The sequence below is a fragment of the Hakea prostrata genome, chromosome 7 (genome assembly GCF_041222555.1).
Source record: "Hakea prostrata isolate BN-2017 chromosome 7, UWA_Hpros_2, whole genome shotgun sequence".
Lineage (NCBI taxonomy): Eukaryota > Viridiplantae > Streptophyta > Magnoliopsida > Proteales > Proteaceae > Hakea > Hakea prostrata.
Window position 1 is genome coordinate 934766 of NC_142606.1, and position 21077 is coordinate 955842.

Genomic DNA, 21077 nt, shown 5'->3' on the forward strand with positions numbered 1-21077 from the left:
AACACATCTCTATAGTAATTTGTCATGTTCTAATATGGGGAATCTTGATCGAATGGTGAGGCCATATCTCTATGACAAGGCGAGTTAGGTAAGGTTGTCAATTTGGAACAGAACCAATTACATAAAACCATATTCATGGGACAAATCCATTTGCATGAGCCCATGTTGTGCCAAAGTTGTTTTGAATTGAAATCAGTTGTACTAAATTTTATCTAGATTTCTTTTTTACCCTTCATAATCAGGTGGAGTTATGGAATTTCATGTATATTACTCAACTCCTGTTGAAATTTTGGTAGTAATTATGCCTACATATGTGCTAAAATAAAAAATGTTTTCAATGTTGCGTGAAATCATTTTATTTAGGTATGATGTTTGCATTGGAACTGTGCACTTTTTAAGTAAACGTTATATGATTTTTTTTAGTATCCTCTTCTTATCTGATCTGATGTACCATACTGGATTTCCAATAGTGTCTCGTGTACCTATTAATTGGGTAGCATTCTTGAATTTAAGTCCAAGTAGGGGTCAATCAGGGCCTGGGCTTTATGATTAGGAATATCTGGGCCAGGTCTTGGTGGCGGTGTAGAACCAATGAAGGGGTAGTCTTTAAGGAGTCGTAGCAGCAGCCAATTGCATGCCATTTCAGACGGAGTTGATCATCTATTCATCTATTGGTGGAAAATTTTAATAATGAAATTTTTATTTTTTGGAAAATTTTAGGGGAAAAGATGAAGAAGGGAATTTGGAAATTTTCAGAAAAATTTGTGGGTAGTTTTGCCTTTGTCGGTGACCAAGTGTACATCAACCGGTTCTTCAAGAGGTTGAGCAATTATAGGAATCTATATATCTGTCTATACGTTTGTATGATAACCCCACAAAAAGCTCCTCCAACCCCTACAAGGACTGTATTCGAGTGAATCTAGATCCTCTTCACTCAATTTGTCCCTCTAGTTACCCATCCGCACTTACAAGGTCTACCTATAGCACAACAATATAGTGTGAGTTCTACACTCGTGTGAATGTGGTTGAATGGGTTGAGGGGCTCCACTAGTATCCCAACTCCTAACCCCACCACAACAAGAAAATGAGTCTTAATTTAATTTTACATTCACATGAGTGTGAGACCCGTATTGATAATAGGGAAGATGAGTAGAGATAAACCAAATTAGTAGGAAATCTAACTTTTTTTTTTTTTTTTTTTTTTTGGGATTTTGGTTTTGGTTTGGTTTTGGTTTGGTTTTGGTTTGGTTTGGTTTGGGGGTTTGAAAACTCGAAAGAGGAAATCTCAATTTGGGAAATAAATGGACTAGGGCTATAGGCTACCCGTGAAGGTGGAGTTGTTGTCTATCTGCCTACGCCCAGTACTTCCGAACGCGATAGTCGTCGTTCGCCGGACTCAGGGAAGAAATCAAAAGGTTCTGAGTGGTAGGAGTTTGAACACAGTCGATACTGAGAGCCCCACACCACCATGGAATGTAGATTGATAGATAGATACATGTCATATGTTTTTTGCTCCTCATTCCATAATAAGATGTCAATGTCTCCTTCGGATGATGCGCCAGAGTTGGAAATTCTCAGCAGTAATGGCGAAAGTTCTAAGTTTTACTTCACTCATCTATCTTCAACTTTTTATGGTAACATTCGTAGGTTATTTCTTCCTTGTTCCACGACGGATTTTCTTTTATTACTGGTAAGTTAATTCTTTTCGCTTTCCACTCATTCATTTGATTTTTCTGTTTTCCAGTATCTAGTGAAGTCTTTTAAGGGTTTTTATCATGATGTTTGGTTGTTTTCCTGCTATCTTTCCATGTTATTGGTGTTGGACTTTCATATTGAGTTTGTGAAATGGGTTTTATAGGAATTTGTTCATACTCGCTTCCATTTGTTTGGATTTCTGATGTTTCGATGGCTGCTTGATTGATGCTATGCATGAGAATAAGCACCTAACTTCCCCATTTATGTTACAATGGTCAAGATATGGGGAAGTAATATGCTTGCTTAGGAACCGGGAGGGTTTCTTGCTTTTTCACTATGGAAAAGCTTGACGTTGTTTTCCTTTGGGAATTGCTTCAGTAGTTTTTATAAATGAAATGTGTTCTAATTTTTTTAGTTGCAACTAATAAGTCAATGCCGCTAGAATGATACTCAGAGTTGCAAACTCTGTGGATAATGGCATAATGTATATAAACCCCCCTGACTAAATCCCACCTTTTTTGGATTATCTTATGTGATTCTTGGGGGTTTAGCTTATCTATAAGTCTGTCGCCATTTTGATCTGGTGACCACCGTGAGTTCTTCTGATATTTCTATTCTAGTACTGCGAAATTTCAGTCCATAGATTTTCCAAGTTAAGAGTGTCATAGTGCACTAGACCCAGTTTCCATGCTAAGAATACAAGCCCTTAACAGATTCCTTTTCTACAAAGCTGTCCAGTAAACCGTTTGTCTCTTCTTTGCCCTGTGTTTGACTGTGTGTGCATGTGTAGCCCTTATACCAGTGGTGGCATTCTCTTCTGATTTACTTCTTTAACTTAATCATGGTTATGAGAGCATTGAGTAGGTCTCACCAGCAACCTATTGGGTTTTTGGGGTAGTTACTGATTGGCTCCTGCGTTGTTTAGGGGCGACCGTTGACTTACTGGTTACCCAGTTTAGTGCTAGTGCTCACGCATGTTTTTTGTTCTTTTCAGTATAAATCATGAATTTTAGCCTTTTGAGGTTTTTGGTTTGTAGTAAACACCACTCTAAATAGTTTTGGATGGTGAAACAGGATTCACCTAACCTGCACATTTATTTGGGGGTGAGCCTTAGCTAACTCCAGTTATGCAATTGCATATGTATTGCTGAACCAACATGACCAAAACCCAGACTGAAGAATCAATTCCAAACATCGGTTTTGGTCAAGTATGGGTAGTTAAGAGGTTTGTGATTATTGATATTATTCATAATTCATTTTATTCCACTTATTAATTACTGTAGATTTTAGGTAGTTGAACTGAATTTCAAATTATGTTTGCAGATTACAATAGAGAGTATTTTGAGTCTATTATATATATGTATAATCTATTAATCAGAGATAAATTGAATTCTATGAATCATTTATTTATTTGCTTATCATTATTATTATTTCTTTTGGGTATGATAGTATTGATGCCCAAGGCTGAACCTTTGTTCCTTTTTCATTTTCAGACTCTTCTCATCAAGGTCCGAACTTCTTTTCTCGTCTGCTGTGTTTAATAATATCTTCTTATATTTATTGCCATTAGTTATTTTCTTCTATTCTTTGTGTTGCATATCGTTCTGGTTATTGCTTCCCTCTTGTTTTTGCCACTTGTGTTACTGCTGAGTTTGCAAAAAATTGTCAAAACTCTTTGGTTATTGACCAATCTAATCTTAAATGTTTTTGGTTCAGTAAATTATATGCTGATCCTGCTTGCAAAATCTGATCCTGATAAAAGTTGGGGTTTGGAGAGTGACTTCATCTTTTAGGCTGGTACTGTTCTTTTTTGTTTTTTGGTAGAAAGACTGGGACTGTTCACTCTGCCCAAAACATTTTAAGAAATTGAGTTTTCAATAATGGTTATCGTCATGATGGTCATTGGTTGCATTTAGGGGGTTGAAGATTAGGTATCACACCCGGAAATTTCACCTTGATTGAGTAGGTTTGTTCTGGATGTGATCTCTCGCCTGAAATCAAGCATATCTAATTGCTGATCTTGTTTTCTTTCAGTTGAGAGGTTGAAGAAGATGATTCTTCTTATTCTTTACAAAGGAAAGTCTCTTTTCAAATACATAAATGCCCTTACTTTCTGATTGTGCTTTTATCCTATCCCTAGACTTCACTGAGATTCCAGTTAGGTCATATCCTTAAAAAATTCAGTCTCCTTCGGTTCATGGTCCTGTTTCGGAAATGGCCACTAATGAGGGTATCTTGGCTTTTATTCACTTTGGTGGCCCTAGCAACCAATGGTAAGGTCTTGTGATTCATAGTTCCGTTAATATGTGTCTAAAGCTTAATTCTTGCAGCTATGTTAACCATCAAACAATCATCTCACATTGCCAACCATGAGCTGCACAAGCTATATTGGAACTTGTTGATACAACCAAAAGTCTTAAACTAAGCTTGACCAACACATGGCACATTTTAAATCCTAGATGTCAGGAAAGTTCTATAACCTCAAAAGCTCTAGCTTCCAAGGTTGATTTAATTATGGAGCGCCCAACTATCAATAGAAAAGACTAAGCAAGACCATCTACACCAGTTCCTTAGTTTGGTACTCTACAACTCATAGATTAGTCTCCAAGATCTCCACCACAGAACCATTCTCCAGGAGATGACACAATAATTTATCGACAATAACTATGTTGTCAGCTTGAGATTCTAGAGTTTGATAGTGAAAGAGGACCTACAGTTGTTAATGACTAGTTGATCGAAGTCTGAGTGCATAAATCCTTTTAAAATGACAAGAAATAATCTTATCTTGACCAAATTCACAATCATTTGGTACGCACGTTTGTAGTGGGATGATGTGTAAAAACCGAGATTTATTAGGTGACTTAGAAATTAGAATTGTCAATAATTGGGAGGTTAGATAGGCATGTTTAATGAGGAACTGATTCCTCCTAATTTTGAGAATGTGTTCTTCCACAAGGTGGTCAACCATCGTGGCATTGAGGATGTCAATATACTTATGCTATATAATTCCTCAAGTTGTCTTCTGCATTCAGGTTCTAGGCCCAATATCTAAAATATAAAATAAGCAAGTAATTAACCTAATTTTGTACTCAGCATTTGTACCTTTTTCTAGGCCCATTACAGATTAAACCCGTGGGTTCAAAGCCATATAACCCAACCCTAGGCTTATTCTGAGAAAATAAGCCCAAGTTGGTGGGGGATCTGCATCACATGGATAATGGCAGTTTTCTTTCTTCATTTTATATAAATGTCGTTCACAGTTTCTCGATGGCTTTCCTTTTCTTATTTATTGAATCACTGCCGTCTCATTAATGGTAGTATTTTTCTTTCTATAATGAGAGTTCCTTTATAGTTTTTGAGGTCTTGGTTGGTTGTTTCACCATTTATAATGACTTTATACTGTGAACACTTGATTTTGCATGCAAACAGGCCACATTCTCACACAAAAGTTGCATGTTATATGCAGGTGTACACTCCATCTCAGAAAAAAGAAGAAAATAAGAGGGAGGTAGAAAACAGAATTCCTATTGGATATTGGTTCATCTATACTTTCTTTTTTCCTTCCCATATTGGACCCTGGATCACAGTTGGAGAGAAGGTTGTTAAGTTATTGAATATCCCCAAAAATAGAAGAATGAAAAAGCAAGAATTTTGGACATTGCGCCAAATAGTGGAACACAGTGACTGAATTATCTAGAAATGCGCTTTTAACTTTCTGAGGGGAATGGAGATCTCCCAAAGTGTCACAGGGGGTTCAGACCCAGATTATATTTCTATTATGTCTCCTGGATTTGAGACCTGGAGGAAAGAAATTCGTAGCCACTCCCACCATAATGTCTTAAGTGACAGACATGGTGGATGGTCTGGAAATGATGGGACAAAAGACAGGGTCCATGACAGAAGGGAGGCACATGAGTATGACCGGGGACATGGATTCTTCAGGAATAATGGTATTCCTTGCAAGTATTTTGCTGCTGGAAACTGCCGCAATGGGGAAAATTGCTGGTTCTCTCATGATGGTCCAGGAAGCTGCAATTTAGATTTAGAAGTGAAGTCACGGCGAGGTCCAAACTGGAGTGATACCTCAGTGACTCCAGATGTAGCCAATGATCAAAGAAGTTGTGTCAGTCTGAACAATAGAGAAAATTCATTGGCTGGTCCAATGTGGAACGGCAAAGCTGCTGGTCAAAACCTCTGTAAAATTCCACACCTGACCAAAAATAACAGTGCAAACATGGCCGTTGGTGAATCAGTTTATGGTAGCAAACCAATTGATAATGTGGATACTTCTGTTACAGAAGCTGTCATGGGGAATAATCCTTTGTACATTAACAGAGTAGTTGACAGACAGTTTCCTCAGGATTTTCAGTTGTATGGAAATGGCCAGCTTTCACAATTGTATACTGCTGTAAACCTCCCTGGTTCTATTGGCATGGTTCCTTCCCAGCCAACCCCTGCAGCAGTGGGCATCAATACTCCTAACCAGACCACCCTGTCTAAAAGGCCATGTGATCCTAGAGTTAACTTTCAACAAGCAAGCCCTATAGTCACCCCCAGCAAACCTCCGGGGTGTTCACCGAGTACTGTTGAACAGAACAGAGTAGCTGAACAAATGCCTCTAAAAGGTTCTGTTCCTTCATCTCTTAAGGATGATTTTTCAGAAAAAAAACGGAAGCACCAGTTTCATGAGTTGGAGAAGCTGGAGTCCGTTGCAGCATGTGAGGCTGGAGTTAAGAGTGATAAAGTTGACCAGAGAAAGAAAGACAGAAATAATCATTTGGAGGACATGGACGTGAATATTCAGGTTGAAGAATGCAAAAGGAGCAAGGATGTGAAGTCTATTCGCATTTTTAAATTTGCACTGGTGGATTTTGTTAAGGATATTATAAAGCCCACATGGAAAGCAGGACAGATGAGCAAGGAAGCTCACAACACTATAGTTAAAAAAGTAGTTGATAAAGTGATTGCTACGATTGAAGAAGCTCATGTCCCTCGAACAAAGGAGGAAATCGATCTTTATCTTGCATTTTGTAAACCCAAGATTTTGAAATTTGTACAGGTCAGTACATTCATTTTTTATTTAATTTGTGGTGAAAATTTTATTAATCCTGATGCATAATTTTTGTCTTGCTTCTAAGTTTTTTCATTCCCCCCCCTCCCATCTGCAGGCATATGTGGAAAGGTACTTGAAGAGCTCTGCTGTTGCTGGAAAACCTTAGTTTTTAATCCGTTCTTTGTATCAAAATGATAATATGTCAAATCATAGCGTTTAATGTTTTTGTATTTGTGAATTTTATTGTTAGCTTGTTCAACATAGAAGTATGGTTATTTATTTTTCTATTTTATGTATGTGCTCCCTGATTTAAACAGTAACACTAACAACACTTCACTTTTGACCTCTTATTAAGATCTTATTAAGAGGTGTTGGTGTTTATCTACTGTACCTTTCTCTATGGATGATGGTCACAATGTAATACATGTCCGTAGTTTGTCTTCCTACCTCTCCCTTTTCTCTTTTAGCAAAAATATTTCTCTTGTACGTATTTTCATTTTATAACTATTACAACTATGATCACTCTCTCTCTCTCATTTCTTCATGATATCCTATTTTAGTATTTTCTCATATTATTATTTGCAGAACAGCGCACATGAATGTGAAGATGGATACGCTAGGGTACGTGTATGCCATTTTCTCTTGGTAAAGTTGATAACTTCTTAGATCATTGTTTTATTGATGGGGGTTAGATGGGTAGTTGCAATTATTATTTCACTGATCTTACTTATAATCGGAAAAACAAAGAATAGAAGAACAAAAAATTTTCCAAATAATGCTTCATCATTTTTCCTTGTTGATGCATCATGCATGGGTGGGACTGACTGGTTTCAAAAGAAAATCTGGGTAAGATGCATTTGAACACCGCCGTTCATAGGAACAAGCTAAGTCATTACAAAGGAATATCGATCCGTACTTGCTTCTTTGAATTAAATTTGGGTTGGACTTTAAACATGGCCTTTCCGTGGAGTTCCCAGTGGTTATAATTAATATATTTGGTACCAAGAGTTATCCAATTGCCATTTCAAGACCCAGCAAGAGAGACTAAGCTTTTTCTTCTCTTATTCCCATTTGGAAAGTTGAAAGTCTTGCCCTTCTGTGTCCTTTTCTCAAGAACCCAACTAGGTACGTATATCAGAATTTTATTAATTAGAGTATCTCCTCTCTCACTCTCTCTCATCCTCTCTTTTTCTTCTACTTGCCTTCTTTCTGTCCTGCATACCAAGTGATGAGAGGAAGTTTGAGGTGAGATCTGAATCATCTGACCCAAATCCATCCACCAACATGTTTTTCCTCATTAAGAAAGATCTCTTGTGATTGGTTAAAGAACTATAAAAGATAATGAATAGGATCAGAAGGAAATTAACCACACCCAGTTAAGCTCTTAGACCTCACCTCTAACATCAGTGAAGCCTGTGATTTCTAGTCTGTTATGAGGTTAGCTAAGTATGAGTTATTCAGGGAAGAGGCTCCAAACCCATGTCCCCAAACAAATTCAATTTCAGTTTCAAAGAAAAAAAAAAAAAAAAGGGTAGCAAATTAAAGGAACGATAAATAGTAGAGATATATAGATATGTGAGTGGTGCAGGTACGGATCCCTTGTTCCATTAATGAGCTCTCAATGAAGCAGTGGAGAATTTGTCACATATTTTTAATGCATGGGATATGTTAGTGCATAGAATTGAAGAAGAGAGACATATATCCATGATTCCTGGACCACCACCAAAGGAAGTTTTTTATCCCAAAACCAAAATGGTCTGTTCTCTTTGGAAGAAGATATACATGATTCCTGGGCCATACAAGGAAATTCTTGATATGAAAACCAAATTGGGTCCATTTTCTTTTCTTATGCAATTGATGTACTGCTTGTTATTAATTAATTCGGATCCTCAGTCAGATGGGACCATTGTATAGGACTCCCAGAGATAAAATCGTCTCAGACCTTTATATGATTTTGCAAGACCAACCATCAACTCTCTTCCTTGGACAGCCCAAAACAGTTACTTCTCTTTTTGTTCAGAGAAAATGGCACTAATTTTTGGCCTAAGCTGTCCCATAATGAATCCACTATCAAGAAAGTCTGAAGTTGAAACTGATATAACTGTGAAGTGTAGATCAGAGCTGACAGTCATGGGGGTTTCTTCCTAGTTTTGTTCTGTACTATATAATGCACCCTCCCTCCCTCCCCCTGGCCCTCTCTCTCTCTCTCTCTACTATGAAAATCTCTCTATCCCATAGTTGTATATGTAGGAAAACAATTCACCTTTGTTGGTAATGGTTTTGAGTCTCATTCTTGAGATGAACCATTCAGAGAATCAAGGTTGTTAATTGCTCTTCATTAACCCATAGCTCATAAAAAAAGGGATATGAAAATTTAATGAAGAATGATTGTGTCTCTGGGTTCAACAATCAAAGTTTCTGTGAATATATGAGATCACCCAAAAGGAAACCTCAAGCAAAGTTAATCTAGGTTGAATTAACTCGATCTTTTAGTCTTTTCGAGCAAACATATCAACCATTCAATAGTGCTTTATTTTGAACTTCTTTTTACCATTTAATGCACTTACATCGCGAATCTAAGAATTTGTGGCAATCTTAGATCAGCTTCTGCTTTTTCAAAGATTCTTTTAGAGCCAATTACGCGAGGGGTACTGACTTGATCATATGAAAGTAAATTAAGTTCCTATTATGGAATGTTGATTTCCATTGACGGCGACGTATGGAACATCATTTATGCAAATGTTTCTTAATATATATAACCCTGTTGTTGTTGTTGTTTTCTTTCTTTTTTCCCAATTAATTAACTTTCTTGGAGAAGGAAGGGTCAGCGAAATACATTTCTAGCTCGTTAATGACATTTAGATTACTGAAATATATAATGTAGTTTAACGTCTTAATAAGTTTCTGGTGCACGTCCAATCTCTGACGCAATGCAAGCCTGGTGATCACTCGTACCATTTGAGATTCCAATAATTTATAAATAATAAATTGTTATTTTTTACAGTCTCATTAGAACTCAAGGATATAAAGGTACCAGTTTATAGAACAGATCCTATTCAAATAAGGTCGTATAAATAATACTTGTTACTAAGGGTCACCCTTGCATGCCGATTTTGTAGACGAGCCTAGTAATTTTAGTTTTCCTAATTGTGATTGAGAATGTGATGCATGATCTGATGCTTTTCCAAATCAATTGATTTTTAATTTCCACGGTTTTGTCCCTCCGCGGCCCTAATGCAGATCCTTCTTATTGTGGGCGTCCATGGTATCAAGCAACCAATTCAAATACCACAAGCAAGGCATCCAATGCTGGACGTGTAGACGAATGCAAACAATGTGGTCCGAACGGCTCGGCTCGGCCCGGCTCACACAGGCTGAAGCAACATGCATGATATAGAAATTACAGAAATAACCCTAATGTATGACAAGCATCTTTGCTCATGTATGACAAGCATCTTTGCTCGTCATCATCCATGAGAAGCAGAACACCAAAAAAATCTTGGGATGTGGAAAAGCTTATTTGCATCCTTCACGAGGTGCAGCCAGCAGTTTTTCACCCAGATTAGCACGTAGCCATAGTATTTCTACCCTCGATCCTTTTTCTAGCCGGTCAGGTTTTGTTAAACGGCAGTGTGGCCTCTGCGTCGCTAGCTGCAATTGATCTTTCTCTCTCCCCTCATTATTAAGGGGCTTCCTCTCGTTATTCACCTCATCTCATCTTCCTACATCGTGAGAGATATGATGATATATACATATATGACAAGTACACTTGAAGACGAACTCGTATATAATTAGCTATGCAGCCTCCCCCTTTTGTTGGCCTATTTTATACAAACCCACAAGCCTTCTTGTTTGTATCATGGATACCAACTGCAACAGCAGCAGCAGCAGAAGCAACCAAACTTGTGGTGTTGACATGACCATGGAAGGTTTAATCCTCCATGATCAACTTCCTTATGACTTGGTTTGCCCTAATTATCCTCTTCAGACACATCTAGTAATGCCAACCTCGAGCCATGTAATGAACCCAGCTTTCTCCAGTGTTAATCAACAGGGAAATAGCAGCCAGAGAGAGCAACGGCAAGAAGGAGAGCCAGAAGAAGAGTTGGGAGCCATGAAAGAGATGATGTACAAGATTGCTGCAATGCAGCCTGTGGACATCGATCCGGCCTCAATTCAAAAGCCTAAAAGGCGTAATGTTCGAATAAGTAGTGATCCTCAGAGTGTAGCTGCACGCCACAGAAGAGAACGAATAAGTGAGAAGATAAGAATCCTACAGAGGCTAGTTCCAGGAGGAACAAAGATGGACACAGCTACCATGTTGGATGAAGCAATTCGCTATGTCAAGTTCTTAAAGAGACAAGTGCACGAGCTTCAGTCCAACGAACAGTCTATGCCTATGCCTTTTCCCCCACATAATATTGGTGGAATCATTGGAAACTTATCAGCAATGGATTATGAAGCTCTGGGTATCACCTCTCCCTTTTCCTCCTCGGTGCAGCCAGCAGCTATTGCGGCTGCCGGATTCACCATTGAAGCCATCGGCAGCAGCGGCGGTGGCCGCGACAACCCATGTGGCACTTTCTGCTTTAACCATCAGGATGATCAGGTAATCAGGATCAATGACTCAAGTGATTAACAATCATCCTTTCATGTCTTTATTGGTGTAATTTGAAGAAACTGGATTGATTCAAAGAAAGCTAGTCATGTGGGACTGTGGAATGGATTGAGCAGATGTATTGAGCAGATGTATCTCTATACAGATCATTATTATTATTACAATAATTAGTAGGGTAGCTAGTGATCTTAGTGAAACATTAACACTGCTGTAGGAGACTAGGAGCATTGCACTTCCTTTCGCCATCTGTGTTTACTTCTAGTTTTGGTCTACGGGTACGTGAAGAAAGCTTGTTAGGATCTCTCTGTAGAAGTTGCAATTGAAATAATGAATGTGGAGGGTTTTTTTTCTAAAAGTTAGCCGGGAAAGTTAATTTTTCTGGGCAAATCATCTCTCTCTCTCTCTCTCTCTCTCTGTGTCTCTCTGTAAGCTTCACATATGGTGTCACCAAACATGTTTTTAGGTGAGGTGAGTGCTATTGGCTGATCTCTGGACTAAAGAGGTTGAATTTGTTTGGTAATGTAGCATCAGCCATTAGATGGTTGAGAGCGACCTTAACCTTGGAAACAGAAGCATTCATCATAGTCTTTAATGCAAGAGAGCTGTTGCTGTCAATTGCTCTGCAATTAAAAGATTTGCACGCTTAATAATCGCTCATATTTGTGCCTGTGCATCAATCATTGTACTTACCTTCTCTCTTATTCACACATGCAAACTGGTCTGATGATCTCATTAGAACTACTCGAATATCGTTTTACATGATATATATACGTATTGATCTCCAATGAGCTTGATGCATGGACCACATCTCCGGTTCAAATACTGATCACTTCCAGATAAGAGAAAATTAATTAAGCACAACAACAATGAAGAACCATTGAAGATATATGCTGCAAATGGTATATTAATATATAGGCTGGAATACTGGATTAAGGTAATTGGTTTCAGTTGTCACAACTCATAAAAGCTCAGTTTGATTCTTCCAAAACCAATGACGACCAACATTTAATTTTAACAATATATATAATATGAAATATTAAAGAACTCATATTTTGGCCTGTGCATTTTGACCATCCAATACTAGGCCTTGTGGATCTGCAAAAACAGCAAGGGCCCAAAACCCTAGATGACCAACCTCCAGGTCTCCATCAAATTACAATTCCAGAAATGCAGCAGATGATGTAGAGAAGATACAGTTCTAACCAGAGATACAAAAAAAACCCAGCTCTGATCGATGAAATAGTTCCTGTCAGCCGAATGAGATTCTTAGCTACTTAATTTATGTGGGACAAAAGCCAATGCCATTACTGGATTCTTATTTTTCTTTTTGGCGTAGTTGAAATCCCAATGCTACAGAGATCCATGAGTCCACCACAGTAGTAGCATCTGGAATTTGAAATCAGAGGTATTTATGGTTAATTTCTGTTGTGTCCAACTCTATGCCATACGGTTTGCAGAGCAGATTTATATCCCAAATCAATTAAAAGACATGACATCCTTGGAGGTTAATAATGAACTTGAATCCTCACACAGGCTAATCCGAGCAGCTGCATTTGCAGTAGATGAATCGCGAATAGGGCTGAGTCGAACGACCTGGCATGCATGTAAGGAAATTTATATCTCATAATTAGGCTCTACTTCTTCTTCTTAAGGTGATCATCAAGTACTAAAGCATGGGCTTTGCTTTGAATTTTCGACTCTATCATTAATGGCGCATAGTGCCATGGGAGATGTTGAGAACAATAATTGGCATTCCCGTGTACTACACATTTTTTACGACTAATGCTGATTGATGCATGTTTTTGTTTTCTTGGTAAACGATTAATTGCATGGTTATATTGTGTTTTTGTTTTTGAAACTATTCTTATTTTATACAATTTTGGCGTTGGGTGGGGCATGCATATATGGTTTGTTCAGTAGACATTTATGGATTAATCAATTGAACATTTTCATGCCTCCCAGGCCCAAACCTTGGGTTTCATGAACTAGCAGCCATTAATTTGGACTGTTATTGCTTGTGTTGTTTACAGTTGGGAAGTTTTGCGTGTTCTTCCTTGTGTATGAGAAGGAATTGATCTGGGTTACAAATTTAATTGGCTCTTAAATAAATTAGTATAGCTTCCATTAGAGTACTCCAAGAGAGAAAGAGAGAGAGAGAGACAGAGAATTAAAAGAGGAGTGGGAGGGGTGGAGGAAATTATAATGAACCCAGAAGAAGCCAGCAAACCTATTAAAATGAAGACCTACAAACAAAAATGATGCTTGGTTTCAAGTGTAAAGCTAACATAGGAAAACAATCATGAAATCTATCATGGGGTAGACTCATGACCTAAACGGTTGGAGGGGTTGAATTGTTGAATGCTATGATTTGTGGTCCATGAAGCTATTTAACTAATATCAAGACCTAGCCAGCAATAGCATGCTCTCTTTTCACGCCAACAATATTGTTGGAGTAAAAAAAAAAAAAAAAAAAAAAAAAAAAATTATTAAATCCACCTTAAATATTTCTATTTTGAATGTTTTTCATATTTGTGAAAAGAACATTGCCTTCGGAAAATCAATTCTACTATATTTGAGAGTTCACGGACTAGTGGGCTTCACTATCAAAGCCCAAGTTCCTATCCAACCTAACCTCCTCAAAAAGAAGATGAAAACCACAAAAGAAAATATGTGGGCTTTATCTATACGTACGATATAGGTCCAGTGGGTATCCATAAGGAGGAATCTTTTTCATTTTTGGATGGAGTGGGAACCGGCCCATCTCTTTGGTTGGGTTGTCATTTACCCATAACCCATTCCAACCAAGACAGCCCAAGGCCCATCAGAACCATGAAACTTACTTTTGTAGTCTAGATAAATAAACCCTAAAATCGGCCAGACCGAAACCTCCAGAGTGCATCTATTTGGATTGGTTCACTTTAATATATATACGCAAAAAAACTGCTGTTTTGGCCCAAAAAAAGATTCACTTGGTTCATGGAGTTGTAACTTCACTAACTTGTAAGATTATTGAATGTCGATTTAGGTTCAAAATCATGGTAATCGCTGCCATTTGGGATCTGGGTTCGCCTAGTTTTTCTCGATGTACACTCAGTCATCGATGCTTCAACAGGTCTCTGTCTCACTGCCCTTTGCTTAACATCTCCGTCTCTTTTGACCGCTGCCCACCTCTTCAATTACGAAGAAGCTCCTGTATTCTTCATGCTAAGAAGGGAAATCCACAGTCCGAACCACCTCTTCGCAAACCGACAATTGTTGAAGAAGTGGCTCTGGATGAAGAAGAAGGAGAAGACGAAGATATCTTTGATGAGTTAGAAGATGGTAGATACCCTCTTGCTCTTCCAGGGCATTGGTTTTGCTTAATTTGTGCTGCGGTGCCTAGTTGTTGAAATCTAATTACTAGTTTTTTCTATTCCCCCAAGATACTTGAGTTAGTTCAATGTATATATGAACCTACATTGGAGGATGATTATCTGTATACGTTGCAGGTGATAACTCCACAACTGATTAGTCATCATTTTATCTGTCTGTCCATCATGTGGAATCAGGGCAATACATATTTTCTTGTGTTAAGTTCTGTTCTGTTCTGTAACCCTTTCCTATTTAGTATAAATTTTCATGGATAACTTGCATATTTAATTACTTGGACATGTCACATGTGTTATTTATACTAGTTTCATAAACAATTCAGTAGTTGTAGCTGAACCTGAATTTGTACATTGGGCAACTCCTATATGGATGTATCCTGCTTATTACACTCACACCTAAGTTCCTACTGAAAATAAAAGTTAGTTGCTTTTGGCCTCATATCCAAACTAAAATATTATTGGACAACTTATAATTGGATCTTGTTGGAACGTATATGATGCCTTTTTACAGTCCAAAACAGTTCCTTGATTTCATATCATCCTCACAATTTACCATTGAGCTTCTGAACAAAACCTCTTAGTTTTATGCTTCATTTTGTTAGGAGTAAATAATTTAAGTTTAAAAGTGTGATCATTGTTGCTCTCAAAAATGGACAAAAGAATCCTTACCTGTCACCATGATGATATTTTGTGAATTTCTTGAATTGTATAGAGGATTTTATGGAGGATGATGAGTATTTTGAGGATGAATATGCCATGGAGGATTCTGAACTCCATGTAAGTTTTCTGATAACATGTCATCTTTATCATAGATCAACATACATATGCCATAAGTCATTACAATGCCTTGTTTTATTCTTTTTCTTCTAGGTTGGCGATGGAGGTGAAGGAGGTGGAATTTCTCTTGCTGGAACATCGTGGGACAGACAAGCATTAGCCATAGCTGAAGAAGTCTCTTTGTCATTTTGTGGTGACTTGAGAATCTTTGCATTCAAGACATCTGTGAGATCCACCATTAAAGTTCACATTGAAAAGCTTTCCAATAAGTAAGTGCCCTCTTCTTGTCTAGCGGTCTTGGAGAACCAAGTTTAACTAAATGATATGTAAATGTGAAGGCTTGTTTACCAAAAATGACATACATGGTCAATGAGAAGTGGTTGTTATGTGCTAAACCCAACTTCTTATTAGAGATCATGTGAGGAAACTTTTAAATCTACCACCTCTTATACTTGATTAATAATTGTGTTAGCTTGACATTGACCTTGTAGACTTATAGGTGACCTTTAATTGTACCCAATCATTGGGATAGGTGAAATATCTTCACCATTGTCTTGCCTGGTATACCTAGTGCTAGTGTTACATTGAAATATTATCTGATCTTAAGTAATTAAATTGCTTTCGATTTAGAGATATGTCTTTGCTCTCTAATAAGGTCGACTATTTTTTTTTTCTTCCTTACAAGGTAGGACGCAAAACTAACTTTCTGACAAATCTGAGACTGTTTAAATCTGATTTACATTGAGGGAGTTATTCTGGTCAAACTTATTTGTTGTGTTTAAATGCTGTCAAAGTCATTCTGATGACAATATTTTGTAGATATGAAAACAAATTAATGTTTTACCACTCTTTTGGTTTTTAGAAATGGTTTACTATATTATGATTTTGGAAGTTTTGTTTTTAATCAAGTTGTCAACTTCTTTGCACACTCCATGATACAAATTTTGCAGTGGATTAACTCTTAACTAGCATTGTGTTCTGTAGGTATGGTTCTCCCAGTATAGACGACATTGAAGCTTTCTCCAAAGCATATAGAGCAAGGTTGGATGAAGCTGAGCTTACTGGATCCATACCTCAGGATATATTCCTAGAGGTATACATGTCAGTCTTTTTATGTGTATTGTGTCCTTCCACTGGCAGAGCCCTTGCTAGCTGCTCAGTTTCCTGGCTGAGTCAAGACCACATGAGGTTGCAATGGGGCTCCTCATGGTTATGATTTGTGCCCGGGTATAATTTGTGGAGTGATTCATCTAATGTGGGTTGAGGGTTAGTATAACATGTAGATGTTACCCAAAAATTTCAAACCTGCTCAATCTGTATGTAAAGCCTTAGAACTGGGGATGACCAGCTCCTTGGGTAGGTCATGGGAAGGGAGGCGGAGATTTGTTCCTTGCCCCAGTCAACCCATGGTCTTAGCTATCAATTTAGCAATGTCGAGGCCAGGTCTATAGGTATGCTTGTTCCACCATCAGCCCAGTTACATCTGCTAAAAAATGGCTGGTTTGTTCCGTTCAGCAGATTCATTGTTATGCTTCGTATTAATTTGACTCAAAAGTATTATATGCTTTTAGGTGTCTTCTCCTGGTGTTGAAAGGATTCTTCGCATTCCAGAAGATCTCGACCGGTTCAAGGATCGCCCAATGTACGTAAAGTATGCCACTGATGTTGGAGCTGCAGGCTCATTGACAGAAAGTGATGGTGTCTTCAAGCTTCTTTCTTTTGATCTGGAGAGTTGTTGTTGCACATGGGGCTTGGCAGATGTGAGGATAAATAGAGATAAAGCAGGTAAAGGAAGGCCATTAAGCAAAAAACAACGAGAGTGGCGGTTGAGCACACCCTTTGACTCATTGCGTCTAGTTCGGTTGCATTCTGAGGTTTGATCCTAGATTGTCTAAGGGTTGTATCCGTGTATGTATTAGTATTTTGTTAGTTCTAGGGAAAAATATCTGATAATAAATTAATTTTTTCTTGTTAATTGATTTTTATCTCCAACAGCAAGAAAGAAGTCTACTTGCAGCTATTAACTGCTCTCTGTCTCAATCTATCTTTTTTTATTTGGTTAATCTCTGTCTCAATCTATCGATATCCAAATTTCGAACTCTCTCTCTCTCCCACACGAGACGACTGCTCTTGGCAAAGTCTGAAGAGACGATGAACATAATAATCTCTTTTGGGTCTGCATTTTTGCAAATGAAAATCCCATGTAAGGCATTAACTAAAAATGGTACCGGTAGAACAACTACGATTTCTAATCTAAACTTCCAAGGTTCACATACCTCTCTCTCTCAACAGAATCCTTAGATTTTTCCAGTATATATACACATCTCACATCTGTGTTTATGTTGAACTCAACAGAAGCAGGGCGGAATCGACGGATCTCTCTGTTTCTGTTCTTGTTTTTGGAATTTCTGTCGGTTCTTTGAGATGGGAATGCAGCGGTACTGTGGTTTGGTTCTTCTGGGTTGGGTTGCATTGTCGGGTTGTGTTCTTGGGGAACCACTTGAAGATTTGGTAACTAGTTTACCTGGCCAACTGAAGGTTGATTTCAGGCAGTTTGCAGGCTACATAGCTGTGGATAAGAAGACAGGGAAGAGTTTATTTTACTATTTTGTAGAAGCACCAGTAGATGCAAGAAAGAAGCCCCTTACTCTCTGGTTAAATGGAGGTTGGTTTTTCTGCTTCTCTGAATTTTTTATCAAATTGTAATCCGTTATCCGCCTATCTCACTTCATGCTGAGGTTTGAAATAAAATCAATTACTCTGCGGGGACATTGAAACCTGATAAGTTAAGTCGAAAGCTTACTTCATTTTGGGTTTTTGTATCCTAATAATTAAAAAGAGTTGGTCTGTGCTGTGTACAAGATGCATGAATAACTGGATGACTGACTTGTTTTCAGGCCCAGGATGTCCTCAGATGGTGGGGGTGCCTTTACTGAGTTCGGTCCTTTCCGTGTTAGAGGAGATGGTCGGGCCCTTGTGATAAATCCACAATCATGGAACAAAGGTTTCATTATATAGACAATCTTATTTTATTTAAAATATTTCTGATTTTCACAATTAAATCATCTCTTGGTAGCTGCAGTTTTCTTTATTCTTGCTTTTCTATTTCTTTTTGTGGTATCAAATCTCCTTTTTGTTGAGTCTCCCGTTCGGGTGGGATGTTCTTACTCAAAACACATCATCAGAGAAATTTGGTTCCTTCTGGGTAATAGAGTTTGAGAAATTTATTCCTTTATAGACAGACTCTCCCTCTTTCTCTCTGCATTTACCAATTGTGAAACTGTAACATCGTAGGCTACTAAGATCAGCATGAGCGTTGATGTTCACATAGAATGTGAGAGAAGTTTGTATCTTAACCTTCCTCAAGTTCAGCATGTCTTCATGCAAACCGTACCAAGTTACCATATGCATGGTCAATGTGCGATTTGTGAGTATTCTGTCCCATTGTTTTTGTGCTTTTCATTGTTTCTGATGCCTTCATCCTGTGGAAGTATACAAGCTCAACCTTAAGGTTATGAGTAGATCTCAGATTGAATAACAAAGCAAAAGGTCCAAGAAAGGGGGGAGTCCGGGTCCTCTACCTGTCAGGTAGAGGTTTGTCACACTTCTCTATCACATATCTGAAGGGGGACCCATGTGTAGGTCCCACGTTTGATTGATTTTGTTAACATTCAGAGGATCCAGACTCGAAGAAGGATGGATTGGTATCTGGGGTTTATTAGGGCAGTTGGAGAAAGAATGGCCAAAAACTCCATAGACAGGACAATGAGGTGGTGGGTTTTCAAAATGAACTGCTAGGTCGAATTCAAAGCCATTTTCATTGCTGACAAGAACTGAGGAGTGCAATGGGGAAGGACGCAGAAACTTCGACGTTGATTCTAGCAGAAGACATAGCTTCTGTTTACTGGTTGCACTATTCCTTCTGCTGACATTGACCAAGTAGAGCATGTTTATGTTGAGTGCCATTTGATTGCTACCATGATATGAAGCAAAATCAGGCCAACTTTTACAGATATCACTAGAGTCTTGATTTATCAATTAAAGAGAGAGAATGAAATGAAAATTTTTGATTAAAGAAACAACTGTGGTAGGATCTTGAGGAGTAATGGAAGTATTCTTTTTGAATTAACTGGTTTAGTTTTTGTTCAATTGGTACAGTACTCGAATCAAGTACACTGAATATGACACCAAGAGAAATATGATGCCTTTGCTGAAGGGGATAATCCGAAGTCATATGCCTCTCTGGGTTTATAGGTGAGTCATCTTTTTTTCTTTTTGGGTGGGTTTATGTATAGGTGAGTCATCTAAAAATCATGGAAGAGATGACAGAAAGAGGAAATGTTATTATTTAATTTGCCATTATTTGTTTAGCACCAAGACTAATAATATGAAATTTGAATTTCAGCGGGGACCAGGATTCTGTTGTTCCACTGCTGGGTACAAAGGCTCTCACGAATTAAAAGAACTTGCTCATGATCTGAACCTCAATGTCACAGTTCCCTATGGAAATTGGATTCACAAAAAACAGGTATTAGCACGCTTATAGCTCACAATCATCTCTCTAATATTATTTATTTGTATATACGTACATACTTTCTGACATTTGTACTGTTTTGTTTGCCTTCAGAAATTGAAAAAGGAAGCAGCAAGGAAGAATTATAAGGTTTTTACTTTTTTTTTTTTTTTTTGGTGAAGATTATAAGGTTTTACCAAAAAAGAGAAAGAAGTACAAGGTAGGCAAGAATTTGCCAAAACAAGGACAATTAGCCTTTCAGTTGTTGGGTTTTTCATTTTTGTTTGTTGTGCGATGGATGATCTACCGTAAGTACTTGATTACTGGGGTTCTACAAGTCCCACAAAGATCTCTATTTTCGAGTTTCGTGCTGCTTTTTCTTATCTTGGAACCTTCACATCCAAGTCCATTAACGAATCTAAAGTCATATCAAATCCTATGGGAGAATGAACCGCTTTCTCATTGGTCGGTGCTACCCATGCCTGCCCGAAAAGCTTAATTTATCTTCTTCACTGAAGTCTGGTCAAGAAAGGTGAGCTCTCTTTAAGAACCATCCTAATCTGGAATATTTCATTTTTTTCTTTTCCTCTTCTTTTTTTTCTGGGGAAGGTTATATCGCAACTCCATCCCTCTAGTGTCATTACCGTTATGCCTTTTTCTTCAATGAGAGCTTTGTGCAACAAAGGCAACACTACGTCCAGACCTGTCAAAGTCTGAATCACCTTTCCATCTAGGGAATACATGGTGGTGTTCTTTTAAGTTTGATATTTTTTTACTATACATAAAATAAAATAAAATAATTTACAGGTAAAACTCCCAGTAAATTTCACATGAACTTCATACAGTATGCAATAAAAAGGCATCAGATTCCGCTAAAAAGATGATTCAGACTCAACCTAACCATCTTGCAACAACAACAAGAGGTTAAGGAGATGTTCATAAAAAATAGAATAAGGAGACAGGATTCAAATCTGGAGTCTTTTTTGACCCAACGGCCTCAACCCCAGGCTTTTTTACTGTCATATACACTACTTTTGTTGCATGTATGAGTAT

The 21077-nt window shown here is 37.9% G+C and overlaps 3 protein-coding genes across 4 annotated transcripts; all 3 read left to right on the plus strand.

Annotated features, from left to right (window-relative positions):
- The first annotated feature begins 1339 nt into the window (after positions 1-1339).
- Positions 1340-7245, plus strand: LOC149008804 (uncharacterized). Of its 2 annotated transcripts, XM_089163944.1 has the most exons (3): positions 1340-1690; positions 5162-6754; positions 6864-7245. In XM_089163944.1, exons 2-3 carry the CDS (start codon positions 5420-5422, stop codon positions 6912-6914), a joined length of 1386 nt encoding a protein of 461 aa, XP_089020070.1. In that variant the 5' UTR covers positions 1340-1690; positions 5162-5419; the 3' UTR covers positions 6915-7245. The 2 variants fall into 2 exon arrangements, with proteins under 2 accessions (XP_089020070.1, XP_089020071.1); XM_089163945.1 differs by having other exon boundaries at positions 1340-6754.
- A 3362-nt stretch (positions 7246-10607) lies between these two features.
- Positions 10608-11387, plus strand: LOC149008805 (uncharacterized). Its single transcript, XM_089160550.1, has one exon. It carries the CDS (start codon positions 10608-10610, stop codon positions 11385-11387), a length of 780 nt encoding a protein of 259 aa, XP_089016676.1.
- A 2952-nt stretch (positions 11388-14339) lies between these two features.
- LOC149008806 (uncharacterized) lies at positions 14340-20175 on the plus strand. The gene is made up of 7 exons (XM_089161610.1): positions 14340-14687; positions 15447-15511; positions 15605-15780; positions 16496-16604; positions 17083-19765; positions 19917-20039; positions 20139-20175. The coding sequence occupies exons 1-5, from the start codon at positions 14402-14404 to the stop codon at positions 17389-17391; spliced, it is 945 nt and encodes a 314-aa protein (XP_089017736.1). The 5' UTR covers positions 14340-14401; the 3' UTR covers positions 17392-19765; positions 19917-20039; positions 20139-20175.
- The last annotated feature ends 902 nt before the right edge of the window (positions 20176-21077 follow it).

What these genes read in the sequence shown, in the direction of transcription:
- LOC149008804 (XM_089163945.1), top strand. Translation starts at nt 5,420, where the DNA reads ATGGAGATCTCCCAAAGTGTCACAGGGGGTTCAGACCCAGATTATATT. An exon ending in AGATTTTGAAATTTGTACAG is followed by an intron (nt 6,755 to 6,863) that starts GTCAGTACATTC and finishes TCCCATCTGCAG; the next exon opens with GCATATGTGGAAAGGTACTT.
- LOC149008805 (XM_089160550.1), top strand. Translation starts at nt 10,608, where the DNA reads ATGGATACCAACTGCAACAGCAGCAGCAGCAGAAGCAACCAAACTTGT.
- LOC149008806 (XM_089161610.1), top strand. Translation starts at nt 14,402, where the DNA reads ATGGTAATCGCTGCCATTTGGGATCTGGGTTCGCCTAGTTTTTCTCGA. An exon ending in CTTTGATGAGTTAGAAGATG is followed by an intron (nt 14,688 to 15,446) that starts GTAGATACCCTC and finishes TGAATTGTATAG; the next exon opens with AGGATTTTATGGAGGATGAT. An exon ending in TGGAGGATTCTGAACTCCAT is followed by an intron (nt 15,512 to 15,604) that starts GTAAGTTTTCTG and finishes TTTTTCTTCTAG; the next exon opens with GTTGGCGATGGAGGTGAAGG.